General features: G+C 53.8%; 1 protein-coding gene and 1 long non-coding RNA gene across 4 annotated transcripts in view; one reads left to right on the top strand and one right to left on the bottom strand.

Annotated features, from left to right (window-relative positions):
• Positions 1 to 569: 569 nt before the first annotated feature.
• The window catches only part of SLCO2B1 (solute carrier organic anion transporter family member 2B1), a 35,644-nt gene continuing 9,057 nt past the window's right edge, over positions 570 to 27,156 (bottom strand). The window contains exons 1-15 of one of the 3 annotated variants that reach the window (XM_058838944.1): positions 23,731 to 23,777; positions 23,519 to 23,608; positions 19,494 to 19,631; positions 19,239 to 19,401; positions 17,520 to 17,747; positions 16,435 to 16,533; positions 15,968 to 16,098; positions 10,355 to 10,457; positions 7,088 to 7,252; positions 5,733 to 5,925; positions 4,793 to 4,949; positions 3,249 to 3,412; positions 2,341 to 2,405; positions 1,406 to 1,526; positions 575 to 1,159 (exon numbers count right to left, since the gene is read on the bottom strand). In XM_058838944.1, coding sequence (XP_058694927.1) covers positions 985 to 1,159; positions 1,406 to 1,526; positions 2,341 to 2,405; positions 3,249 to 3,412; positions 4,793 to 4,949; positions 5,733 to 5,925; positions 7,088 to 7,252; positions 10,355 to 10,457; positions 15,968 to 16,098; positions 16,435 to 16,533; positions 17,520 to 17,747; positions 19,239 to 19,401; positions 19,494 to 19,631; positions 23,519 to 23,599 — 1,983 coding nt within the window. In that variant the 5' untranslated portion in view covers positions 23,600 to 23,608; positions 23,731 to 23,777 and the 3' untranslated portion in view covers positions 575 to 984. Of the gene's footprint in view, positions 1,160 to 1,405; positions 1,527 to 2,340; positions 2,406 to 3,248; positions 3,413 to 4,792; positions 4,950 to 5,732; positions 5,926 to 7,087; positions 7,253 to 10,354; positions 10,458 to 15,967; positions 16,099 to 16,434; positions 16,534 to 17,519; positions 17,748 to 19,238; positions 19,402 to 19,493; positions 19,632 to 23,518; positions 23,609 to 23,730; positions 23,778 to 27,156 lie in introns of those variants that run through there. The other 2 variants (XM_058838936.1, XM_058838952.1) reach the window with 2 other exon arrangements.
• The window catches only part of LOC131579276 (uncharacterized), a 17,805-nt gene continuing 12,834 nt past the window's right edge, over positions 22,186 to 27,156 (top strand). The window contains exons 1-2 of the long non-coding RNA XR_009277665.1: positions 22,186 to 23,049; positions 23,316 to 23,475. This is a non-coding gene — a long non-coding RNA (uncharacterized LOC131579276). The remainder of the gene's footprint in view (positions 23,050 to 23,315; positions 23,476 to 27,156) is intronic.

The raw sequence follows: 27,156 nt of genomic DNA, 5'->3' as shown, positions 1-27,156 counted from the left end.
AAATTCAGTCACTTCACCACAGGCCCCCTTACACTTCTCTGCACACCCAGCCCTTCCCAGAGGATATCTGCCAGGGTGGGAGGAGGGAACGGAATTTCCCCCCTGTGTATTTCTTTTCTGCTTATTTGGGTTGAACTTACAAATTTTGTTTTCTCTACTGAATTCCATTCTGGAGCCAAAAATGACAAAGTTACCCAGTGGCTGTGGCTGCTCGCTGGTGGTAGGAGCAACACAATTCACTCTTGGGTGGGAAGGAGCCCTGGGATGGGAAGAATGCAGGAAATAGAGGCAGCTGAACCAAAATAGCGCCAGGCTGGACTGCCACCCTGTAATTACAGACAGAACCCCCTTCAGGGAGCCCAGGGCTGGCTGCTGCTGGGCTCAGATGGTCCAACCACAAGCTCTACAGTCTAGAGAGGGCTCCAACTTTGTCCTCTGATCCTGCAACCCTGGGAAAAGTTCTGCCCTTCTGGAACTGCAAACCAGGAATGCACCTGAACCCCCACATTTTTCAGGGAGCTCCTGTGATAAGCACTGACCATCAGAAAATAACTGCTGATAGCACAAAAAAGTAAGAATTATAATTATCAGTCACAGAAATCCTTTGGGTTCAGTACAAAACCATTTCTTAAAAATGATTTATTTAAAAAAGAACACACCACAAAACCCCTCAGGCTTATGGTTAATGCACGGTGCTGGCATCACCGAGACGGTCAGCAGGAAAAACTGCTTTGAAGGACACAAATCCAGCAGGCTGCAGAGCCCACGGGTTAAAGCGTGTGGACTAATCCATGTGAAGGAACAAGCTGCACCCCTGAGGTGGAGAACAACATACGGATGGAGCCACAGCACTGCAGGAAGAGTTCATCCCACCTGGGAGATCAGGAAGCAGCCCCAGGGTCCATCACTCCTGCATAGCTCAGGTGTGCACTGATTCACAGGGTGTTACCTGCCCAGAACGGATCACAATTCACCTTTTTGGATTCACACTTTGGACTCCGGGCTCTTCCTGGAGTTTCCGGACAGTTTCTCCTTCTCTGGCTCTGCCTTTGCCTCCTCTGCCTGGCTGGCTTCCCTCTCCTGCTTGCTGAGAATCAGATACACAGCCCCGAAGCACAGGAAGGCGCCCACCTCGAAGAAAAACTGTAGCCCCAGATACCTGTGGGGCACAAACACAGCGGGTCAGGGCAGCGGGGATGTCCCAAGAGCTCCTAGCACTGACCCCTGGGACTGTGGGGAGGCTGCTCCAGGACTGCCTCTGCTGCCGAGCCTGGAGCTGTGCTGGGACTGAACCCCTGTGTGTGTATGCAGTTTGCAGGGCCTGGTTGGGGCTGGAAGTGTCCCCGTGAGCTCCTGGAGCCATGCACAGCACTTTGGTGCCCCCAAGCCCGCTGTCCATCCCTACCTCTGCCTGAAGAGCGTATTGTCGTAGTAGCGGCAGGCAGCCGTGCGCTCACACCTCCTCTCCCACAGCACGCAGCTGGTGTCGATGGCGCTGCCGTACAGCACCGGGCCCGGCATCCACGCTGGAACACAGGGTCAGCCTGGCCTGCTGTGGCACAACCACCCCAACACCACAGCCCAGGTGCCACGGCCTCCCCAAGTGCCACAGCCCAAACAATGTCCCCAGGTGCCACAGCCTGAACAATGTCCCCAGGTGCCACAGCTGAAACCACAGCCCCAGGAGCCGCAGCCCAAACCACAGCCGCAGGTGCCACAGCCTGAACCATGTCCCCAAGTGCCACAGCCTGAACCATGTCCCCAAGTGCCACAGCCTGAACCATGTCCCCAGGTGCCACAGCCTGAACAATGTCCCCAGGTGCCACAGCCAGAACCATGTCCCCAGGTGCCACAGCCTGAACAATGTCCCCAGGTGTCACAGCTGAAACCACAGCCCCAGGAGCCACAGGCAGGTACCTCCTGAACATTTCAGTGACAGGGACTCCACCACTGCCCCGGGCAGCCCGTTCCAGTGCTCACCTCCTCTATACTCTGAGCATTTACTGCTCCTTCCCATGGCTGCTGTGGCACATCCTGGGGACCTCCAGGGGAACATGGATTTTCCCCTTTGGAAAAACAGCTGGGGGGATCGCAGCACAGGGTTTGGAGTTCCCTGATATGCTGGAGCGAGCAGAGCAGTGTCTGCACACAGCCTGAAGTTACTCCCAGCCCTCCTTTGTTTACACACGGAGATGGAGCCCTCGGAGCTGCCTTGTCTCATCCCCCTCACATGCACCCCCAGACCCTTCAGGTCTGCAGCATCTTCCCCTGCCTTGGGAAAGCCCTCTCCAAGAGCTGCCATTATTTGCCAGGATGGTACTTTAGCACGTTTCAAATCACCTAAAACTCTCAGCAGCATGAACTGTATCCCAACAGCGAACGATTTGTCTTCAGGCTGGATGCTCCTGAAAAACAAAATGGAACACGTGCCCTCTGGCAATCCCACCAGGATGGATGCTTCCCTCCCTGGCACAGCTCCTCACCCACACACTTGTCCTTCAACCCAGCCACCAAGGATGCCAGGGAGCTCCCATTCACATCACTAAAGCTGATGAGGGTTCATTCCTTAGGGCTAAACACGGCCTTTCCTTGGCCTGAAAATCCTGCCAGGCCCAGGAAGAGCTTGGAAGTTCATTTATAGCCTAAGACAGAGATTCCCCCATGGCTTTCCCCTCTCCCTCAGCTTTACCCACCCTGGGGTCCAGCCCCACCAGCTTGGGCTCACATCTAGGCTGGCTCCATCCTGCTCCACCCCACAGGCACCTTTCCAAGGATGTAGGAAGCTGGAGCCCTAATTGCCTCTCTGCACTCGGAGGGGAGGCTGCTTTCAAGCAAAGCAAGGTAATTAAACTTCTTAACTTCACACAGAGCTGCTTAAGGAGCGCCCAAGTGCTGCCGTGCTGAATTACTGCTGAGTTAATGGCGCACGGTGTGCTGAGGAGAAAACAGCAGCAACAGGGCAGGAGGTGCAGTCCAGGGCTGGTTTAACCCCCAGGCTGCAGGAACAGGGCAGGAGGTGCAGTCCAGGGCTGGTTTAACCCCCAGGCTGCAGGAACAGGGCAGGAGGTGCAGTCCAGGGCTGGTTTAACCCCCAGGCTGCAGGAACAGGGCAGGAGGCGCAGTCCAGGGCTGGTTTACCGCCCAGGCAGGGCTGGTTGAACCCCCAGTCCCACAGCTGGAGAAATCCTTCCTCCTGGCCCAAATCTCCCCTCTGGAAGCCCTCGGTGGTTGCCCAGGACTGTGCCCACCTCAGGATGAGCATGAAGGACGGCGTGTGGGATGTGCTGGCGAGGATCCCTGCCAGGCAGGACAGGACCACGAAGGGGATGAAGAGGTGGGAGCAGGCAGTGCCGCAGGTGCCCAGCCTGGCGAACCCCCCTGGCCCCGCGATGCAGCTGCACTCGGTGTAGTTCTGCAAAGAGGAAACGACATCCAGAGGCTGCCCATGTGCCCAGGGAGGTGCAGATGGAAGGGAACGCTGCCAGCTGCCAGAGTGAAGGAGAGGGGGTAGGACTTGTCTGGAAATAATTAGCAGTAAGTAGCACTCACTACTTTGGGGAGACCTTGGAGCCCCATCCAGTGCTCCAGGAGAGCTGGAGAGGCACAAGGGATGGAGGGACAGGACACAGGGAATGGCTTCCCACTGCCAGAGGGCAGTGTTAGATGGGATACTGGGGAAGAATTCCTGGCTGAGGGTGCTGAGGGCCTGGCACAGGGATGTGAGCCCCTCCATCCAGGTCTGCGTGCAGGGCAGAGCTGCAGCCAGAGCCCAGGGGCGGTGTTAAATCGAACGTGGAAAACCTCACCTTTGAGAGAGGCCCATAAATAACTAGCGGAGCCTTACAGCAAGGAAAAGACGCCCTGGGGTGATGGATGAGGAATTTTTCCTTTTCTCTGTTTTTTAGTCACAATTCTCTCTTTTTTTGTTTCAAACAAGAAACCTCTGGGTTTGTTTTTTTTTTAAGAGACCTTTAAATAAAATGAGCATGACCTTTTGGTTGCCAGAGGGGGTGGCAGTTTGCAGAAGGGTGATCCCAGAGGCAAGGGCAGCTCAGGGTCTCCCAAAACCTCGCTCCTACATCCAAGCTTACACGGTGCCCTCTGGAAGGGCTGCAGCAAAGCTGGGCCACACAATTATAGGGTTTTCTGCAGACTGGGAGGGTTTCTGGACACCCTGGGATGGGGAAAGCAGTAGGCAATGAGTGCCACAGGTCCCTGTAGCGGTAGAGATGCTGAAAATGGTAAGAAAAGTGTAAAAGAGAAAGTGTGTTCTGAGAAAGCAAGGGCTGGAAGAGAGAGGCATCGTCAAAGCAGTTGGAAAGGATGTGCTGTACAAAAGACGTGGGGTGGTGGTGCAGGAAAGCACATTTGGGACTAGGCTCTGGCAGCAATCATAATTGTTATTAAAATGAAGTGCTGTTAATTAACAAAACGCTGCTGCACACTGCCCAGACAGTCCCGAGCTGCATCCTGTGCCAGGGGAAAGCCACTCATCCCACATGGGCTGCTAGCGACCTGCAGGTGGGCGTTTTAGAGGCAAAGATTTCCCAAACCGCATCGTCTGCAGAGCCAACAGAGCAGCTGGGAAAGCTCAGAGCCACCAGGGCTCAGTGACAGGCTGGGAGCAGCACAGGAGAGACCAGAATAATCCTAAACCGAAGGAAGGCCAGGGGCAAACCCCGCTCTTCCAGCTCCTGGACCGCTGAATTCCCCTCTCGGGCAGACCCTTGGCTTGGCAGCCTGTGCTCCGGCTGGAGCTGGGCACTGCTCAGCCCTCCTGAGCAGGACTCACCAGGACAGAGCTGTCTGTGAGGGCAGCCAGGTGGCTGCAGCCAGCAGAGCAGGGCGAGGTGTATTCCACACCGTCGGAGCCGCAGATGGGGTTGAAGCCCCTCTCGGGGCAGCGGCACTGCACGTTGCACTCCATGTCGTGGTGTCCAGAGCCAGAGCTGAGTGGGAGGAAAGTGTTCATGATTCATGGTTCTGCACACCAAAGCCTTCCCCAGGTGGCAGGGAGGACCCATGGGAATTCCACCACCGCCCCAAGCCTTTGCTCTGCTTGGGCAAAGCATCCCAACCACAACTGGGCACGGGAGCCACTCTCTTCCTTCAAACTGGGTCCCAACCCTGGGCTTGGGGTTCTTGCAGCACCACTGTGGGAGGCAGGGAGGGAGATTCCCCCTGAGGGCCGGACCACAGGACTCTGGGCAGGGAACTCAGAGACCTGGGTCGAGCCTTGAGGGCACACAAGAAGATCCTGCCCACTTTCAGCTGCCACAGCTTGGATGGGGTGACTCCAGGGCTGGCCCCTGCCTGAATTACTCATCCACCACGTTTTCCAAGATAAAAACCTGTGCTGTTTGTGCCAAAAAGTTGTTTACTTTGGGTTCCACACTTGCTGCTCAGTAGGAAATTTCACTGGGGGAACTCTTTTAATCCTGATTCTAAAAATCTCATGTTGAAAAGGTTTCACCCCTAAGGAGCTAAAGCTGAAATGACTCCACCCAGTGTGGGACAAGTCATGGAGGCTAGCCGTACATCTCCTGCCCTAAACCTGAGGACACAGCACACTCAGTGTTTATCCGCAACAATCTCTTACTTTGCCTCCATTAGCTGCTTCTCCTGAAGGAATAAACCCGTTTCTGGGGATTCTGCTTGGCTCCCAGCCCTAGGAAGTGCCCGTGGCTGGGCTATGCCCACCTGGGAGTGCCCCCATGCCCAGCCCGCCGTACCTGTGCCAGTGGGTGACACCTGCCACCTTCTGCGTGGGGCAGCCCAGGAAGAGCAGGGGGAAGGCGGTGAGCAGGCAGAGCAGCATGCCCAGGACACACAGGGCACTGCACTGCCTCAGAGACATCTGGAACCGCTTCAGGATGGCACCGCCCACCACAATCCCCACCATGGCCCCAGGGATGTTCACAGCACCTGGGAAAGGCAGGGCACCGAAATCAGGAAACCACACAGTGGGCTGGCTTGGGAGGGACCTTAAACATCACCCAGTTCCACCCCCTTCCACCATCCCAGGCTGCTCCCAGCCCCAATGTCCAGCCTGGCCTTGGACACTTCCAGGGATCACAGGGATCACAGCTGTGGCTGTGCCAGGGCATCCCCACCCTCCCAGGGAAGGATTCCCTCCTAAGACCCAGTCTAAAGCCATTCCCCCTCGTCCTATCACTGTACCTTGTTTTTTATCTGTGCTCTCTATCAGTCCCTCCCCACAGCAAACCACCAGAGGATTTGATGCTAGGTTCCTATTTTTCAGCACAGGTGATTCGGAAGGGACCAAGGTTATTGCAGGGACTGGTGGAATAATGCTACACAAAAGCTGCTTTTCAGAAGCAGCAGAAACCCACAGCAAACTTATGTATCCATGGATGGAAGATGTCAGGAGCTGTGGAAAGCTGTGTTTCACCCAGCAAAATGTGATTTTTCAGTGCTGACAGGAAGAAACACCAAGCAAGCCTGGGGAGGATGTTTAATTTCTGTGCAGTGCAGGATTGTGCCCATTTCTGTGGTCACCCTTGTAAAATCCCAATTATATAAAACCCCCCAGCTATTAGGGGGAGACCAAAGTTCAGCTAGAGACAAGAAAACTGTTCAATTCAGCTGAGAATCAATGGGCAGGTTGCTTTCAGCCCATAAATACCCACGCAAGGAAGGAATTTCCAGCTACAGAAAGCTTTTTGATCTGAAAGAAAAAGGCCAAGCAAGACCCAGGAGTGAGAACAAAGGCTAGAGAAATTCATTCAAGGAACATGGTGCTGACTTGAATGCAGAGGGTAAATCAAGGCTGGGAGCAGCTCAGCTGGGCACACAGGACAGCACTGCTTCAGCATTTAACCTTCCTGCCTGCACTCAGCCCTGGGCTCTGCCAGTCTGCTCTGATCACTTTACTCTGATTTATCTGCTGCAGACCTCAGAGGCCTCTTTCCCTGAGGTGCTGTTTGCACAAAAATGAGTTTTAAACACTTCTGTGACAGGATCTCTGGACTCTCCAACTGATTCTGAGGGGGAGGCTTTATTCTAGAGGAATTCTGCCTAATTCCCAGATTGGTTTCTAAGGAGTCCAAAGATCAGCAACACTTACCAATGATCATGTTGGCCAGGGATGCTGTGAGGGAGAACTGTCTCTCCAGGAACTTGCCCATGAACGTTGCTAACCCAGCAACCATGGCAGAGATGTTGACCTGAGCCAGCACCACCAGCAGGTACACGGGGTGCCTCAGGTTCCTCAGCAGCACCGCAGGGAAGCCTGAAAGGACAAGGGGGAACCTGTTGCATGGAGAGCAGCAAAACATTCATCAGGGAATCACAGAAGAGCTTGGGTTGGAAGAGTCTGCAAAGCTCATCTCTTTTCACTCCTTTCCTTGAAGCTTTCTGGCAGAGCTTCTGCTAAAACAAGTACAAAAGTAGATGGGAAGTCATTAAAAGTTCATTTATTTGTTTGCTGCGGTTGCAATTTCAGCGTCCTTCTTGTTTCAATCATGAAAAATGCATTTTTTGATTACAGGCACAAAAACACTGCCCTAGGGCTGAACCTAGGAGCTGCTGGGAGCTGCCAGTGTCCAGCCTGGAGTGATGCCCCCTTCCTGCACATTCCAAACCCCCTTCCTGCTGCTGCTGCTGCTGCTGCTCTGCCACCACCGCCCCCCTGCTCTGCTGGCACGCAAAGGGCAACTTCCAAACAAACTGCTGATGAGTTTCCCAGATGAGGGCTTGGGCAGCCAATATGCTGGAGCAGAGATAAGGAATTAACAGCAAGGATTAATGCAGAGGACTTCCATAAGTTAATGGTGTTAACTCTGAGCAGCTGACAAACAACTGGGACAATCTTTCTATCTGGGGAGATCTCCCTGGGGCTTGGCTAGGGGCTCTCCTCACACAGGGATGGATTTTGGCTGTCCTGAATGTTCTGGGAAGAGCAAAAGGACCCTCTGTGGGTGCAGTGGGGTCTTCCATGTCCAAAGGCAAAACTCCCCTTCGTGGCAGCATCGCCTTCCTGGCTCAGCACTCTGCCCCCAGATCAGGCAAGCAGCCCAAAAATCGTAGGGAGCTGCAAAAGCAGGTCCTTGGAGGGGTCCCAGCACACCAAGCATGGTCAGGGACCCTGGAACACTGACCCTCTGGAGGCTGGCAGTCAGTGGAGAGGGAGGAGCTGCATTACACCAATGTGAACCCAGGAGGGGAGATGGTTTTGCCCCTAAGTACCACTAAAGGAACTGATTTTTGAAGAGTATTCCTGGAATTTCTCAGCCATGTTGCAGATGGGAAACCTCAGCTTGCTCGCTGAAAAATCTCCCAAGCGCCAACCCAGCCGTTTGTGGGAATCTTTCACCAAAATGTCCTTTTCCTGGAGGTCTCTGGTCTTTTTAATCAAACCATACCCCTTCTGCCCCTTCAGATCAGAGGTAAAAAGCTGAGTGGGTCCCTCAGCAAGATTTCCATCCTCTGCAATCCCCACCTCAGCACCAGTTGGATCCTCCTTGCAGCTGGAGAGAGGAAGCTGGGCAGACAGGAAAAGCAAGGGGAAACTTTAAAATAATAAACAAAAAATATCCTTGAAACTGTCTTTAGGGACCATAAGAGAAACAAACAAGTCATGAGTGAGGAATGCAACGTTCCAATTGCTTTGAAGATCACCTTTAATGGGCTAATTCCCAGTATGTGCAGCAGAATCTGCACATCCTCCCAGGTGTTTTCAACAGAAGCTTGGAAATTAGCAATGGAAATTACTTCAGGCAAGCTAAATCCTACTTTTTTGCATTACTGCTGGAAGATACCTTCCACTGTCCCAGGGTGCTCCCAGCCCCGTCCAACCTGGCCTTGGACTCTTCCAAGGAGATTCAGGCTGGAGAATCTCATCTCCAAATGCTGCTTTCATCAATTATCATGTAGAAAATAATAGCACAAAGAGAAACAGAGAGAGGAAACAAAACAAGCAGGAGAGTGATGAAATGGGAAGGAAATTCTCTTTCCAGTGACTTGCAGATGAGCCAGCCCTGAAGTGTTTAGGCTTCCCCCAACACTGTCCCATCTAACCATCACACACCACCTGCCACCCTGTCCCTGGCTCTGTAAATAGTTTTATATTCGAGATCCTGGTGATTTCAGCAAGGCTGCTCTCCTGACACAAACCAGACACTTCATTTATTTTAGAGCTGGGCTTTGGGGGACAAATTCTCAGAAATAATGAATTTATTAGCACAGCCCTGACACAGCAACGCTGATTCAAGCCCTGAACCAGAGCTGCAGCTGGAGCAGGGTATGAGATTTCCTCCTCTCTGCAGCCAGGAGCAGGGAGCTCATTTTCATTCGTGTTTCAGCAGCACAGAGCAGTGTGTTGGTGTGAAAATCCCATCTGAGTGCTATCAATCTGCTCCCACGCAGCCGCTTCCATCACACAGGTTTCGAAATGACAGCGCCACAAGGTCGGGGGGGAAGAAACCCCCGAGTGCCTCCTCTAATTGAGCATTAGGCTGATGAGCAAACGCTGCCACCAGCGGGACAAAAAACCTGCCCACGCCTGCCTGGCTGTGCCTGCCATGCACTGACCTTCAGAACACGGAGAAATTACAATAAATTAACGGGATAATATTTGGGAAATAGGGAGGAAGCTGACACTGACCACTTTTCGTAAGTAGCTGCCAAAGTGCAGCGTATTGAAAAAACCCAAACATCCCAACCATTAGCAGATACCTGCACGGACTAAAGCCCAGCTGATCCCCTTCAGCACAAAGAGCCCGCTCATTTCCAAACAATTTAATTGCACGGGATTCAAATCTCCCTCTGGATTTTAACTGCTCAGACCCTGGCCCCAGGCAGTGCTGGCCATTCCCTACGGGACAGGAGGTCAGCCTGGCTTGGACAGTGTCTCCAGACTTGGAGGAGGGAGCCTGGTGAGGTTTTCTGGGGATGACAAGTTGCCAGTGCTGCTGTGGTTCTGATTCCTGCCATGGCCCGAGGGCTGAGCAAGAGCAGCTGGAGACACCCAAGCCCCTCTGACTGAAGGGGGCCTCTCCCTTCCCACGGCTCTGCTCCAGGCTCACAGCTAACACTCCTCTTTCCTGCCTGGCTCTGGTGAGATTTTGGCCTCTGGTTCCTGCTGCTCACATGAGCCATGAATCAGAGAAGTCACAGAAGGATTTGGGTTGGAGGGAACCTTCAAGCCCATCCCATCCCACCCCCTGCCACGGACAGGGACACTCTCCACTAGCCCAGGCTGCTCCAAGCCCTGTCCAGCCTGGCCTGGGACGCTGCCAGGGCAGGCATGTGACACTCAGAGTGAGCAGGGCACTGCCTTGGCTGGCACGAGGCGCAGCAGGGAAGGGTGGGCAGGCTGAAGCACACCACTTACGTCTGATGAACTCCATCAGGGAGAGGCTCTCCGAGTGCTGGCACCTGAGCTGGCTGAGCATGTCCTCCCTCCTCTTGCTGTCTCTGTTCTTCCCTGTCACCACCTGGGGACACACCAGAGCCTGTCACTGCAAACGCCATGCCACAGCCTCCCCTCTCCTCTCCCAAACCGTGACACAGCAGCCCGGGATATTGCTGGCCTTGTTCAGCTGCTGCTCCCTGCCCACACCACCGTGGCTCCCATGGGGCTGACAGCACCCAGACACATCCATGCTGCAGAGGAGTTTTCCCACCTCTCCTGACAGCAGTGGATCACACTTCCTCGGGATTGAGCTGTGCCATTCCCCAGGCCCAGCACACCCTGTGCTCAGCTCACACAAACTCAGGAGCTGCAAACCTTGACAGGGAAAGCTGGATACCCTCAGGGAGATGGTTTTCTGCCTCAGAGATTTCACCTCTGTGTGTGGGGACAGGCAGCCAAGATCACCTGGATCCCCACCAGCACAGCTTTGGGCACTGGTTTGGATGGAGAATGAGCAGCTCCCTGTGTCTCTGTGCTCCCTCACAAGCTGGTGGGCAGCAAAGAAGCATCAAAAAAGAGGAAAATGTAACCAGGAGGGGGTCTGGGATGGAGGCACAATATTTGTCACCTCCTAAGGCAAGAGGCTGCCCAGGGTGCCATCCCTGGCCCCGGAGGGCTCGGAGCGTGGAAGGTCACTGCAGCCTCACTCAGCCCAACATCCCATGGCATCGGGAGCTGAGGGAGCAGAGCATTTCTGGGATATGCCTGGGATCCCCTGCTCTGCAGGCTTTTAGGGGAATCACAGGAGCAGGGGGCACTCAGAGGACATGTGCTGCTGTGCCTGTGGAGGGGCAGGCAGGGCTCACGACAGCGTGGCTCTCAGCACAGTGTTTACAGCCAGAGCCAGCAGCCCCGGCTCTGCCACCGCCACCAGGAGCTGCACAAATGAGTGCATTCAGCAGCAATTAGAGACTTGTAATGGACACAAGGAAAGAGGCAGCTCTTGGGCTAAAATCACCTCCTTTGCTCTGCAACTGAGAGCGGTCATTAAACAGCAGCGAGGTCACAGTGGCTGTGCTGAGGGTTCCACGTGTCCTCTTTAAGGGCAAAAGCAATTAAACTCCTTTCCTGTTTTGTACTGCTGGAGCTCAGGCTCTCATGCATTTTTCAAATGCAAAGATGAAACCCTGCTCCCTTTCACTCTTCAATTGCCTTACAGGGGCTCTTCTCTCTGCTCGGAAACTGCCGCATTTTCCAAAAATACATCCAAGCTGTTCCTGACTGTGGCTTCCTCAGCTTCCAGCTGTTTGTACTTCTGAGAGGCAACAGCCTGTCCATCCAGACTAAAGCCCAGCTCCCCTGGCTGGGATGTCCCTGGGTGTGACCCTTGCAGGGACTTTTCCATGCTGGCTCGGGAGCAGCAGCAAATGGAGCAAAGCCCTCACAGAGGGAGAAAGCTCCTCTCCCTGTGCTGCCTTGGCCCTACTGTGGTCTTTTGCTGCCTGAAAGGATCAGGAAATACATTACTCTGGGTGAAGGAGAGCAAGGGAAGAAGGAAAAGCAGGAATCCTGCCTGCTTGCTGCAGATGATACTGGAATTGTGCTGGCTGCACCATCGAAGATGCCCAAGCCCCAAGGAGGATGCTGTGCCCCTGCCACAGAGGATATTGCCATTCTCATGGCAGAAATTTGTCAAGCTGGAGCTGGAAGGTGCAGTAATATCAGCCCTGCCCCAGCATCATGCCAAGAAGATACCAACTAAGCTTGCAAAATGCCCCCACACTTGGATTTTCCCGGATGATTCCTTAAAGGACTCAGCTTCTTGGTGCCACTCACTGCATCTCATGTTTTTCCAATGGGATTTTATCTGCATGGAAGATTTTGGCCAGCAAAAAAGCTGCCCCTGGATCCCTGGAAGTGTCCAAGGCCAGGTTGGATGGGGCTTGGGGCACTCTGGGACAGTGGAAGATGTCCCTGCCCATGGCCTGGGACCTGCAACCCAACCCATGCCGTGATTCTGTGAGTCCACTGGCATCACTTCCACCCTCTCAGGGGATGGAGCAGGCAGACAGGCTTTTGAGGAAGGAGAATGAAGCTCCCACACACTTTGCATCAGGAAAAGCATCCCCAACCCGACCCTGGCCTGGGGAAATCCCCCATTTCCCTGCACAGGCATGAATAAATCCAGGGATGGCTGGGCAGGGCTCTGCAGTAAAGGAAAATGAAAGCAGCTTTTCCTGCCAGCTCCTGCTTTCCCCACCTGCTACTGCACCTGTGAGAAGGGCAGCCAGAGGTGCCAGCAGGCTGGGTTTATCCAAATACACCCCTCGAAACAGGGATAAATGACCTGCTCTGTGACAGAGAGGTTTTCTTTGTTTATTTTGAGGTGTCTGCAGAGTTTCCCTCTGGCTGTGAACAGAACCTGGCACTCCCAGCTCACTGAAAAGTAAGGTCAGAGAAGTTATTTTCATATTAGACAAACAAAGTGTAAAACCTCACAGCTTGGAGGAGAATTATTTTCCTTCTGACAAGGTCAGGCTCCCTACAAACACTTCATTATGCCTCTTCCAGCACGTGTGGTCCCTCCAGGGACCCTATTTCCAGGAGTGTTAAAATAACCAGCTGAGGGGCACCTTGGTCCCACCAAATGGGAGGATTATTTTTAGCTGCTGTTTGTGCCAGTCTTTAAAGCTCCCTGGGGAGAATCCAGCTGTAGAAACCAGCCCATTCCTGCAGCTTGTCCTGCCACTTGGTCCTCCTTGCTCCTCAGACCATGCCCTGTTCTCCTAGGCTGCTTTTGGTGGTGCTTTTGGAGCTTTAGTGAGGCAGCCAGAGTGTCACAGTACCTTTTTCCAGAGAAAGATCTCGATTTCCAGCACCTAATGGGCACCCTAGGAGAGCTGGACAGGGACTTCTTGCAAGGACAGGGAGGGACAGGACTAGGGGGAATGACTTTAAGATGAAGGAGGGCAGGGTTGGATGGGATATTGGGCAGGAATTCTTCCCGGGGAGGGTGGCCAGGCCCTGGCACAGGTACCCAGAGCAGCTGTGGCTGCCCCTGGATCCCTGGCAGTGCCCAGGGCAGGCTGGAGTAACCTGGGATTGTGGAAAGTGTCCCTGCAACACTCAGGGAAATAAGTTTTGGTAGCGTGCTGGCAGTGAGGCTGAGGAGGAGAGCCCTGCTGAGTGACCAGAGGGGCTGGACAAATCCCCAGGGCTCAGACATGAGCGGGACACGCCAGCCTGATTCCCATAACATCCACGGGAGCTCTGCAGTGAGGCGTGTCAGTGGATGTCAGATGCTGTCCCAGGCAGGGGGAAGTGTCACCCAGCCCCTCTGGCATCTGGGAGAGGTTGGGTTCTGTGTCTGGAGTGTCCCCTGCAGCGGGAGGGATCGGGGTGGATAAGACAGATCCTGCTGAGAGCAGCTTTCCCCTTTTTGTGGCACCCTCAGAGATGTGGGACAGACAGAGGCTGTGTCCCAGGGATACTGGAATATTGTGACACTGCTGCTGCCTGCCCTGGCATACAGCAACACCAGCAGATGGCAAAGCATGAGCTAAACTACGGCTACACAGCAACTGGAGAGTGCTTAAAGTTCCTCACAATCCAGGACACAACTCCAAGGAATGGTTCAGGTTCATGGAGGCAGGATTAAACTGGAATTACTTGGGAAAAAAGCTGTTCTTGACTGAAAACAGTTTTTCCAGTCTAAGAGCCTCATCCTCCTATCCCCTTCCTGATTTCATGACAACCTCATGGGGATCAGCCCTCAATAGGGTTAGTCGGGACACTCTGGTGCTAGAAACCTTCTGACAAGCAGCAAAGCAGAGAAATAAAGATGTTCTGGGTTTGGAGTGACTAATTTACCAAAAAAAGATCAAAAGAGCAGCCCTGCGCTATCATTCATGTTAACACGAGCCATTCCAGGAACTTCAAAGAAAGAATTCATCAAAAAAACAGGTGAAGCTGAAGTGTGGCTGTGGAATAGAAAATGTAAGTCTCCAAAGGCACAGAGGGCTGTCTGATACCCAGTGCTTGCTGCATGATGCCCACTGAGGAGGGTGGCCAGAAATGGAATCCAAGCTGGAGGTGCTGGAACACCTCAGCTGCCTCTGGGCAGAGCAGAGCTGTGCTTTTCCCATGGGCTGTTCCTGTGCTGTGCCTGAAGGGATTTGCAGTGGGCAGGATGGCACACACATGCAGGAGAACATCCATGACAGCACAGATTTCTAACAAATCCTGGAGTGCTCTTACAGCTCACGTGTGTTACCCAGAACAGCATGTGGCAAACTTTCTACAGAGGCCTTTATTTGAATTTTTTAGGCAGGGCCCCTTGCTGCTGCTGCTGCTGGTGCTAAAATCCTGTGGGTCAGGCATCCCTGCTGCCTCCCATCCTGCAAGGAGGGCAGAATTTGGCTATTTGCTGTATTTTCCCATTAATGTTATTATTTATGACTGCTGGTAGATTCCAAGAGCTTTCTGAGGGAGATGCAAAAATGGGGAGAAAGCCAAGAATTCAAGAAATTCACGTGTTGCAGAGAGACACATGGGTGCTCAGCCATGTGGGAGAGTTCCCCACAGATCCCAGCCAGAAGAGCTGGGTGAAATCTTCCTGCTCTTTTTAAAATCAGTATCCACCCGTTCCCCCTTAAACTCTTCCAACTCAGAGCGTAGCACTTGCCAGAAAGTGCAGCTGTTTTAGTTGGAAGTGCATTATTTTCCCTCCAGAGGCGTTTATGAAATTAATATTCCCATCAACCCTAATGAAGAACTTTCCCTGAGATGGAGCGTGCCACCCTGGCGTGCTGAGCAAATCCTGCTAGCACAGACCTTCCCTAAGGCTTCAGAGCAAGCCTTGCTGGATCAAACAGGCACATTGAATTTGGGATCACCCTCACCCTGCACGGAGCAGCTCCCACCCCATCACCATGCAGCTCCTGTCAGCCAGCAGTAAATCACTGCATCCCCAAGAACTGGTAAAACAGGTCGGGGAACCCCAAATCTCTGTTCATTCCTGTGGAAATTCAGGCAGCGTCAGGAGAAATGAAGCGTTACTCTGCACCAGGTGCACAGACTTGTTCAGGCAGCAAGGTTTTGATGCTGCCTCAAGGTAAAGCACACACCAAGACACCGAGACGAGCATGGCTTCACCCCCTGAGCGTGTTCCAGCAGCTTCAGCAGCATCCCAGCCCACAGAGAACGCCTCCTCTGCAGGCACAGTTTGTTCTGTGCCGCTCCCAGGGTGCCGGGATGCGCAGCCGGGGAACCTCACGAGTTGTGTCATGTCCTGTGTGCAGCTCTGGACAGCACAGCCCCTCCCTGGCCCTGCTCCCTGCAGAAGAGCTGTCCTTGCCCACCAGGAGCCCACTGCTGAAACTTCAATTCCACCTCTAAAATTCAGGACTGCTCCCAGACAAAAGCTGTGGGCACAAGCAGAACTGGCTGCCCTCTCTTCCCTGGGCACACCTCTCATAAACGTGAAAATCTGGGACTGCATCCTCCCCTTCCCAAGGACCAGAAGTGTCTGTGGCTCCCGTGGTTGTCATTTTGGCTCCAGTGAGGTGTGTGTGTGTGCAGAACCCCTCCTACCTCCTTTGGCATCTCCCGTGGGAAGAAGAAGTACGGCAGGGCAGACAGGGCCACCAGGCTGGCAGCCACCAGGAACCCGAGCCACCAGGCCCCGACCCAGCGCGGGTCCTTGCTGGTGAGCTGCACCTCAGCTGCAAGAGAGAGAAGAGGGCTATCAGAGCAGTGCCGGGACAAGGGAGGTGCCCCAGTGCACCGAAGACCACCCCCACCATCAATCAGCCCCAAGGTGGTGGCTCCCAGCCCAGGGACCATCAGTTCTGGGGCCTGAGCAGTGTTTTCCCTCATCATCCCATCACCAAATCACATCCCACTGTCTCTCTCCTATTTCACTGCTGTCCCCAGGGTGTCCAAAGAGCCACTCAGCCCTTTGGATGTGCTGGCTGCCCACTGTGCCCCAGTGACACAGAGCAGAGAAGGAGGCTGGGACACCTCTGCTCCAGAAGCTCTGACAGGACAGGTCCCCTCACCTGCGCTGACTTTGTCGATGTCCACATAAAACCGCAGCATGGCAGAGCCCAGCATGAAGGCCACCCCTGGCCCAATGACTGTCACGGAGAACAGGATTCCTGGGCAGAGATGAGAGCAGGGAAGGGCTCAGCCTGGGGGAAGGCACCACGGGGACAGAGGTGCCTCACGGTGGGAGCAGGCTCTGCTGTGCCTGCCTCCAGCACTGCCCATTTCCCTGGCAGCTTTCTGATCTCCCAGAGCAACAGCCCCATGCCCCCCACACTTCTTTCACTCATGGAATTCCCTTTGGCACGGCTCAGGCCTTTCCTGACACTTGTCTTCAGCCTCCCAGAAGGACTGCCAGGAACCAGAGGTGCCTCTTGGCATCGGTAATCCAGGGAACACCAAGGTTTTTTACAAGGTTAAGGAGATAAAAGTTATCCATGAATTCTCCTCCGTGAATTGCTGATAAAAGAAATCCACACATGTAAAATTCAACTCCTACCTTACACATGAGAGGTTTGGGTTGTCTACCAGAGCAAAATTTGATGCTGTGCTTCCTTTTTTTAACAGCAGTGACCTGGTTTTGATCTGTCTTTGCTGTTCTGTTCTGTTTTCCCAGCTAACAGCTGGGAAAGGACTAGAAGGACCTGCAAAGACCACCTTGTCCATCCCACCACCCTGGGACACCCCTTTTGGGCCCGTGCCCAAGCTGTTCTCCAGCATCCCCTGTGCTGAAGGACACTCTCCCATCTCCCAGGTGGCTGAAACTTCTCTCTTTGGTTTGTATCACTTTGCTAACACCTAAACAGAGTGCTGCTGCCCCTTATCCACTTTTTTCGAGGAGGATGTGGTAATTAAATCCATCTCCAGGTTGTCACTCTCAGGTCAGAACCCCCAGCACCTGCCCCAAGTGGTGTTTCCCAGCTCTCCTGCCGTCTGCCCAAGCCTGAAGCAGAGAAACTCTTTTTGCATAAACCTTCCTGGCTCCAGGCAGAGCAGAAGGGCTATAACAAACCCAGCTCTCATTAATGCAAATTAGTCCAGTCTGGCCTTGCTGTCACCTCCAGCCTGGCTTCTCCCCTCCCAAGGAGCCCAGCCTCACCCAGGTAGAGGGGGGAGTTCCTCTCGCTGGCGAAGTCATCGATGTAGGAGATGCCGAAGGGCTGGATGGGCACTCCACCGATGCCCAGCAGTGCCTGGGCCATGAACATGACCAGGAGAACCTCGTGGTTCTCCCTGGAGGCATGGGGGGTGCAGCTGGCATCGCTGAGGTTGGCCCAGGCCCGTGGGGCCCCAGGCTGGCACAGGTCAGTGGTGTTGCTGAAGGTGCCTGTGGTGACAAGGGACAGGTCTGGGGAGCTCGGTCTGGAGAAAAAACTTCTTTCTTTAGGCCCTGCAAAGGGCTCTGAGCTCTCCCTGGAGCCTTCTCCTCTCCAGGTGAGCACCCCCAGCTCTCCCAGCCTGGCTCCAGAGCAGAGGGGCTGCAGCCCTGGAGCAGCTCTGTGACCTGCTCTGGATTTGCTCCACGTCCTTATCTTATCTGTACATGGCAGGTGAAAGAAAACACAAAGAAGGTGCAAAGATCACTGCACTGATGTTCACAGAGATGGCTTCACCTGCCATGGAAAGCCTTCAAGGCTTTTCCTCCGTCAAGGAAGTGGAGCTGAGGTCCCTCCCAGAACTTTGACAGACCTTCCAATACAGGTAAATGAGCAAACCCGCAGACCTTGTGAGCAGCTACCCAGGAGATGAGAATTTGTTTTCCTCAGAAAAGCTGCAAACATGAAAGGGCTGATTCTCACCCTCACCTTCCTTAGAACCAGGGGAACGGGGGTGGTGGTGCTTGCAGCAGGATTTCCACGGTTATGCCCCAAATCCCGTGGAACGGGCACGGGGCCAGCTGCAGCAGCCCTGCTGAAACACCAACTCATGGTTCCCAAGCTGGGGTTTGCAGCTGGCCCCGGTTTGCAGCCAGCAATTATTCACCTATTCAGCCTTCCTGTGGTGCCTGCAGTTGCCTGAACCAGCTGCACTCCCTCTGGTGAACCAAACAAAAGCTGTTCAGTGGGGGCTTCTAGAAGGTTTGCTGGAGCTTCATGGCAGGAATTGGAATGGTGGAAAATAACTGTTTTTCCCCTTTCTTTCTTTTCTCATCCCTTCATCTTCCTTCAGGGAGAAGATCCCAAACCCACCCTGCCCTGTTCCCTCCATGAATGATTTAGACCTGTGTGTTTCTCAAGGGAGGCTGATATTCCGGTGGGGTCTAAAACCTCACAGACAGCCTAGCTAGACCAGGGAAGGCAGGTGAGGCTGGATGTGAAGCAAACAAGGGGAATCAGAGCCACTGCCTGTATTTTGATTGTTTTCCTGCCCTTTCCCACGGTTCCATGGTTCCCACGTCCCCTGGCTCTGCTTTCCACCAGTAGCTGCTGCCTCTCAGGGTTGGGAAGATTTCATTCTCAGAAAAATGAAATTTCTTGAGAAGAAGCCAACAGCTTGCAGCTCCCAGTGCCTGGAGGAAAGGCCATTTCACAACAGCTTCCCACTGCCAGGGGGCAGGGATAGGTGGGATATTGGGAAGGAATTGTTCCCTGTGAGGGTGGGGAACACAGGCTGCCCAGAGCACCTGTGGCTGCCCCTGGATGCCTGGAAGTGTCCAAGGCCAGGCTGGAGCAGTCTGGGATGGTGGAAGGTGTCCCTGCCCATGGCAGGGGTGGAACAAGATGATCTTTAAGCTCCTTTTCAGACCAAACCATTCTGCCATTCCATTATTTCCTTCTCCCATCCCAAAAGGCCCGGAACAAGTGTCTGGAGTACTTACTGGCCACGGACTGGTCGTACTCGTAGGGCCCAGTGAGGAAGTGGGGCAGGGCCATGAGGAAGCCGGCCAGGGAGACGAGGATGGCCCCGCAGCCGATGAGGCGCGGCCGGTGCACGCGGCTGCCCAGGTAGCTGACGAAGACGATCAGCAGGGTGTTGCCAACCTGCAGGGACAGAGAGCGGGAGTAGCTCCGGAGGGGACAGAGGGAGCACAGGGACAGCACCCAGCAGGGACTGGGGGGCTGCTGGTGGTCACCTCGTTGAAGGAAGCCAGCAGCCCCGAGGTTTGGCTGGAGAGGCCATAGCGTCTCTCGATGGTGGAGATGGAGCTCTTCAGGTAGCCGGAGACCAGGAGCTGGGAGAGCTGCAGCAGCCCGTGGCAGAACACAAAGAACTGCCAACACAGAAAGAAAGCCCCCGGCAGGGTCACCAAGAGCTGCAGCACAACAAACTCTGCACCCCCCGCAGAAAAGCACCTTTATCCAACATAAACCTCCAACCGCAAGCCTTGGAAATACCTGCCCTGCTCTGCCACCGGTGTCATCTTCTGAAATGAGGTCAGAGCCACGAAACTGGCCTCTGCCAAAAGTAACAACAGGGCCAGTATCTGCAAGGAGGCTGTAATTTCTTCAGCTGAAAAGTGGCTTGGACAAACACATGCCCTTCAGCTGGGATGATGGCTGTTTTTGTTGGCCGTGTCCCTGGGACGCAGCAGCAGAAGGGAGGTTGCACAACATTCCTGCTCCCATTCAGCCAGAGGCAGGCAGCCATCCCCAGTGCTGGGAGCTCTTCTGGGACAGGAATGAGCCCTTCCAAACACAGCAACAAACAACTCCTTTAGAGAAAGTCAGCAGAAGGTCAGGGAGAAGAATTCAGACTGCTTTCCTTTCCTTCTTACAAAGCCCTAGGTGTAAACCACATCTCCTTTGGAAAATATGATGGTTCTCCTCCACTTCCAGACCTTGCCAAAGTCCACCATCTCCCAGAAAATAATCTGTCCTTATCTCCATCCTCCTTCCTCCATCTGAGCCATCTCCTTCCTGCTGCCCTGTGGCTCTCCCAGGCATCCCTCCAGCCCCTAGAGGAGTTCAGACAACCAGCCCAAAGAAGTCACACAGCCTCAGGACACAGCCCACCCATCTCCCTGCAGGACAGGCTGGATGGCCCTGGGTCCTTCCAGGGCTGCTGCCCCCAGCCCAAACCCTCGGGGCACTGCTCCTGCTCCATGCGTTTTGCAGCAGTTCCCACCATGGAGAAACTGCTCAGCCTGGCCTGGATTACTGCTTCATCTCATTCTGATCCAGGCCTGAAGTGAGGTCACTGCCAAACTGGCTTGCTCTGTAAGCCAGGGCAGCATCCACAGCACAAAAAGGGATGAGGGGGGAGCTCAAAGCCCTCGAGTCCCTGAGAACTGCGGGGCTGGGATGGTGCACACCAGGACACCACCCAGCACCGTCCCCAATCCAGCCTCGCGTCACCACTGATGGGTACAACGTGTCTGGACTGGGAAAATGTCACCCAGCCAAAGGACAGCGTCCCCAGAGTCAGCTTTGCTGAAACTCCTCCGTTCCTGTGAGTTGCTGGCTGTGTCCAGGCTGTGCTTCCTGAACACATCAGTTCAGATGGAAAGGCTGGAACCAGATCTGTTTATTCCAGGCATCCACAGCACATAGCCCTCTGAGTATCCAAATCCAGGACCTTCACGGGTTTATAGTAGTTCAGCAGCTTCCCAGCACTGCCCCACATCCTCTTGAGCTCAAAACGGGCTGGGAATCCTGTATTTTATTCCTCCCTGTCTGGGCAGAGTACAACACAGAAAGGAGACATGGCCCTGCAGATGGTCCCTGGGCAAGGGCCCCAGTTCTGCCTCCAGGGGCTCTTCGCTCTCAGCCATCGATTTTTTGTCAGGAGAAGAAAGAGCGGACCCCAGGCTTCTCCCAAGACCTTTTCCCTGACAGCAGGACAGACCACGGGCACCAGGAGCAGCCCCAGGGCTGGGTGCTCCTGGGTGGGAACCCAAGCTCAGCAGTCCAGCACCTTTCCCTCTAAGGGCTGAGCCCTCTTGTAAAGTCTTCCCTCTCCATTCATGGAATCAAATCAACTCAGAGAATCCAAACACTGGAGAGGTATTGCTGCTCCCACCCCAGATGTGCCAGAGAACAGAGAAACACCCTCCATCCCACGCAGACAGTAAATCACAGACCTGGGAATTAAACACCAGTATTTCCTCTCCTGGTGGTCTGGAAAAAGCCCTCTCAAAAAGGCTGCCTGTATTTGTAGTGTGGATTGTGCAGCTGGGTAGCAAACTCTCCCCATGAGGGCTCTGAGAGCCCAGCTTTGAGGCTCTGTCCTTCCCGCCCAGGAAGTCCCCACCACGCTCCTTCCACGTGTTTGGGAGACTCTGGATGCTAATTTAAGAGTGAGTTTTGTGCCTCAGCACATGACAAAGGCACACTGGGCTGTCTTTGTGACAAGTGGGTCTGGGAGGAAACATCTGGGACCAGTTTGGCTGGGCCTGTATTTGGAAGGACCTCAGAAGCCCCCCAATGCCACCCCTGCTATGGCAGGGACACCTCCCACTGCCCCAGGCTGCCCCCAGCCCCAATGTCCAGACTGGCCTTGGACACTGCCAGGGATCCAGACCTCACCACCCTGACAGGGAGGAATTCCTTCCCAATATCCCATTTAAATCATAATGCTCCTTGAAGCAAACCAGGGCAGCTTTTTGTTATGTCCCTGAGTTGCATTTTGACATGTGGTACGTGGTTTTTGTGATACGCTCACTGGAGATATAAATATACATAAAAACTGCAGTGCTGTGATTTTCGGTCCTTCAGCCACTTCAAACACATCCAACCACATTGTGCAATGGTTCTGTGTCTCTGCAAGAACCATTCAAACCCTGGGCTGGAAGTTTTGTTTTCTGAGGAAGTCATTTAGAAACCGGACAGGGTGGCCTAACTTCTTGAAAAAAAACCAACCCAAGAGATGAGGAGAAAACATCCTGTGCTGAGGATAATTGTGTTCTTGGTGACAGGAGCTTCCTCCACATCTGCCCGTGGCAGGGGTTGCAACAAGAGGGTCTTTAAGGTTCACCCCCAACCCAAACCAGTCTGGGATTTTAGGATACCTTGACAGATACAGCAAAATCAGATTGATTCTGCTCACAGGCCTGAGCTGACTTTTCCCCTCAATGGTTTAATCTTTGAACCCCTTCAAAATACCTCCTCAAGCAAAAATCAGTGGGGTCATATTTGTAAAAGATTACCTCGCTGGCAAGTAAAGAAAAACAAAACAAAACCCACCAGATAAAAACCAGCTGAGTGGGCTGAAAAGAGGATTGGGGAAGAAGCTCAGGATATAGCTCTGTGTCTCCAGTCTGTGCTCTGGTAGCCTCTGCCTCAGTGACTCACTTTCCTTCTGCCACATGGGATGAGGATGATTAAATGCACCAGCATTTGTAGAAAAACCCTCAAAACCCCAAATCTTCCCCACAAAAGTGACAGAAAAATCTTGAGACGTTAAGACTGCTCTCTGGCCTGGTGAGATTCTCTAAGGAGCCAGGTAATTGGCTTCCAACTACACTGACTGTAGTAATAAACTGATGTTAAGGCTGTCACTACTGATAAAAAGGAATTATTGAGTCAGGCGGGAATGAAGCAGGTGTTGCAAGACAGAGGGAGCCATTCCAGGGGCAGCCTGTGCTTCTGCAGAGCTCCTCAAACACTCACCTGGAGGGCCTGGGATTGCACCCAATGCAGGAGGACCCAAGACTTAGAAAAAAGGCTTCACACTGACAAAGCCAGGGATAGGTGGGATCTTGGGAAGGAATTCCTGCCTGGGAAGGTGGGCAGGCCCTGGCACAGGGTGCCCAGAGCAGCTGTGGCTGCTGGAAGTGCCCAAGACCCTGGGCACTCCTGGGTGCTGTGGATCCTGGGAGTGCCCAAGGTCAGGCTGGATGGGGCTTGGAGCCACCAGTAGAAGGTGTCCCTGCCCATGGCAGGGGGTGGCTCTGGGTGATCTTTAAGGTCCCTCCAACCAATCCCATTCTGTGATTCTCTGGAATTAAATCCTGCAGGAGCTGGAGTTAAACCTGCATTGAAACTTCACCACTGCCTGTGGAATGGAGACAACTCCACACCCAAGGCACTTTTGCCACGAGAAACACAGGGAGCATTTTCCAGGACCCAGCAATGCTCTGAGTGCCTTCTGCAGGGAGCTGAACTGCTCTTTCCCAGGTCAGTGATCCACGGGGGTACTGGAGGAAGCAGGAGGTATTACCTTGACACTGAGAAAGGGGCTCCTGCAGAGTGTTTTCCGGGCCACGTCCGGGTGGCTGCTCCTTGGAACCACACTTGTCATTCTGTCAGCCTGTCAAAGATAAATCATTCAGCACAATGCTCCGTTGCTGTGCCTGAATTCCCCCGTGCTCAGCAGGCAAAATCCTGCCTTGCTCTGCAAACACCCCCACAGCAGGCACACGCTATCCCAACCCAATTATTCCTGGGTTTCCTTTGCTTGGAGCACTTTCACTCTGCAAAGCAGCAAAGCAGCCTGCAAAATGTTAAACAGCAGAGGCCTGGGAGGTGAAACTCTGCTCAGCAGAGCCAAGGACAATATTGCGAAACATTGCTGGGGTCGGTGTGACGTCCTTATCAATGTGTCGGGGCGCAGGGCACCCTCAGTCTGCTGGCAGCAGGAACAAGGCTGGGAGAGCAGCTGACAAAGCTGATGACTGTGCTGCCATCCAGAGGTACCTCAGCTGCCTGGAGAAACGGGAATTGAGGGCTCTCAATTCCCACAGTTCTCACAAGTGGGTTTCCAGAGGGATCTCAGCGGGCTGCAGAACCCCATGAAGTTTGAGTGGACCCAGTGCAAAGTCCTGTCCCTGCTCTGCCCTGGACCCAGCCTCTGCACCCCTCTGGGAGGATTCCCTCCAGGCTCAGGGGGACTCAGCAAGCCCCTCCCCATCCCTCCAGGGCTCTGATGGATTAAAGCCCTGCTTCCCTGGGCATCCCATTTTCACCCACGGTGTTCTTCCATCTCCCCTGGAAGAATCCCTGCACTGTCACTTTGGGACCCTCAGCCACCACCTAAATGCAACCAGGCAAAGGAATTTCAGTCCCTGGGAAGCCAGCACCACCCATCCCTGCCCGCAGATCTCCTTCCCTTCTCTCTGGGTCCTCTCCAGGGACCAGTGATGTCTTTGTTGGGTTTTAGTAGCCAGGCTTCCTGCTCAGGAAGCTGCATTGTTTGGAGGCACGTTAAACCCATTATGCTTTAACTTGTTGTTCAGCACATTCTAATAGATGTTCTCATCTCCGCGGCAAATGGGGTGAAAGGCTTCCCATTACTATTTTGTGTAATTCTATTTCCCCCATGATGAGAAGCAAAGGAGCGAGGACCCGCGGCCTCAAACCAATTAACAAATGCAGGGGTTGATGTAACTTCTAGCAGGAGGACACTGCCCTGACTGTGGTGTCTATAAACCCTTCAGCACGGCGCACAGGAGAGGAGAATTCCAGAGGGGACCCGCACGAGTTACCAGCACCACAGCAGCCTCTGCAAAAAGCAATTGCTGCCCTCAGCCCCATTCCAGGAGATATTGCCACAACAAATCCTGGATGGGATCAATAAAGCGAATTTGATGGTAAATGAAAGCAGGCAGGAAGAAGTCCCCTGGCCCCTGGAGGGTTCAGCAGTGCAGAGGCACTGGCCTGGCTGCAGCTCATAGAGCCCTGATGAATTATTGACAGCCCAGGGGCCACGAGGGAACAAAAAGGCTGGAATGCCAGAAACCCAAAGGAGCCTGAGCCTGGATCTCCAGGGATGGGAAAGCTCAGGGAGTGGGAAGCCAGCAGGCTCGATGGCCTGGTGACCTGTGTTAATGTCTTCGTCCCTCAGTGGAGCTGCAAGCACAAACCCAGCGATGTGCAGCAGAACTCTGGTCCCCCTGGCCATCCTTTCCACGCTCTCCTTCAAAGGTGTGGAAGAGGGAGGGTGGCTGAGCCTCAGGGCAATGCTCAGCAGAGATCTGGAACACCGCAGGGTTTGCCAGCACATCAAACTGAGGATAAAACCACTTCCCGCAGATCCAACCCACCCAAAGGAACAAAAACGAAACAGAAAATTGCTTTGATCCAGCAGAAAGGACAAGGAGCACTTCAAATAAAAAGGCAGATAAGACTTCATTGATTAAAAAGAAACAAAAAACAAAAAACAAAAAAAACAAACAAAAAAAAACCCAACAAAAAAACAAAAAACAAAAAGCAAAGCATGATGACAGCAGCAAGTTAAGGTCAGTAGGATTCTCTGGGAGTGGCACTGGCTGGGCACCAGCCTGGACAGCTCCGGATGGAAAGAAGGAATTCCTGGTGCCAAAAATGCTGCTCAATGCCTTTCACCTTCTCTCCCCCAGCTCACAGGGGTGTGAAATCCCTTTGTTAGGGAGACACCCGAGCTGAGAGGCTGGGCTGGGGTGGCACTGTCACTGACCCTGGCACAGAGCCTGTGGAAGCACAGGGCAGGAAGCACAACATTGGTGTTTGTGTGCCTGCAGGTGAACCTTCCAGGGAAACTGCTGCTCCCAAAAAGCCAGGAGAGGCTTTCCATGCTCACCAGGTGCATTTGGGAGCCAGGGAGGTGCACAGGCAGCCAGGCTTCCCCAAGGGTCACCTCTGATGTGCTCACTCCAGGGGACCCCGAGCTGCAGCTACCACACAGCCACCGGTTCTGCTCCAGGGAAAGTGATGGATGGATGGATGGATGGATGGATGGATGGATGAGGGATGGATGGATGGATGGATGGATGGATGAGGGATGGATGGATGGATGATGGATGATGGATGGATGATGGATGGATGGATGGATGGATGGATGGATGGATGGATGGATGGATGGATGGATGATGGATGGATGGATGGATGGATGATGGATGGATGGATGGATGGATGGATGATGGATGGATGATGGATGGATGGATGGATGGATGGATGGATGGATGGATGATGGATGGATGGATGATGGATGGATGGATGGATGGATGGATGGCTGTTCAGAGTGCTGCAGGTCCATCAGATGCTGTTATTCCTTCAGCTACAGCTGCAGGATTTGTCCTCAAAACCCAGTTTTCTTCACACTTCTGTCCTGGGTTGCTGCATCCCCCAGAAAGGGCTGGCATGGCAAATCCTGGCAGCAGTGGGCATGGGGAGCTGAGCTCAGTCTCAGCCTAGCTGACACCGATAAAATTCTGCCATGAATCCCAGCCTGGCCTGCCTGACAGTTCCTCCCTGCTCCCATGGAACAGTGACAGCATGGGGCTGCAGGCTGAGGAATAACCCCGGTCTGTGCAGAGAATCCCAGACTGCTTTGGAATGCAGGGACCTTAAAACTCACACAGTGCCACCCCTGCCATGGGCAGGGAAACCTTCCACTGTCCCAGGCTGCTCCAAGCCCCATCCAACCCGTCCTTGGACACTCCCAGGGATCCAGGGGCAGCCACAGCTGCTCTGGGCACCCTGTGCCAGGGCCTGCCCACCCTCCCAGCCAGGAATTCCTGCCTAATATCCCACCCATCCCTGCTCTCTGGCAGTGGGAAGCCATTCCCTGCTCCTGTCACTGCCTGTATCTGAAATAATCTCACAACCCATTTGCAGCACTGATTAAGATGCTCCACTTGTCCCCAGGCTGCCTTGTTTTTGACACCAGGGCAGCAGAAATGCCCCAAACCCTGTCTGAGACCTGCACCACAGTCCTGGGTGTGACAGCAGGGGTCTGGGCTGGGTGCCAGGGCACCCTGTCCCCTTCCCCAGGCCGTGCCTCCATCCAACACCTTTATTAACAGCTGCTTCCCTTAGCTGAGCAAGGAGAGGCACAGGCTGGGCTCAGCAGAGCATGAGTAAATAACAGCCAATGTAACA

This window comes from Poecile atricapillus, chromosome 1, assembly GCF_030490865.1.
Source record: "Poecile atricapillus isolate bPoeAtr1 chromosome 1, bPoeAtr1.hap1, whole genome shotgun sequence".
In the NCBI taxonomy this organism is placed as follows: Eukaryota; Metazoa; Chordata; class Aves; order Passeriformes; family Paridae; genus Poecile; species Poecile atricapillus.
The sequence above is the reverse complement of the archived record's forward strand: the minus strand, read 5'-3'. Positions and strand labels throughout refer to the sequence as shown.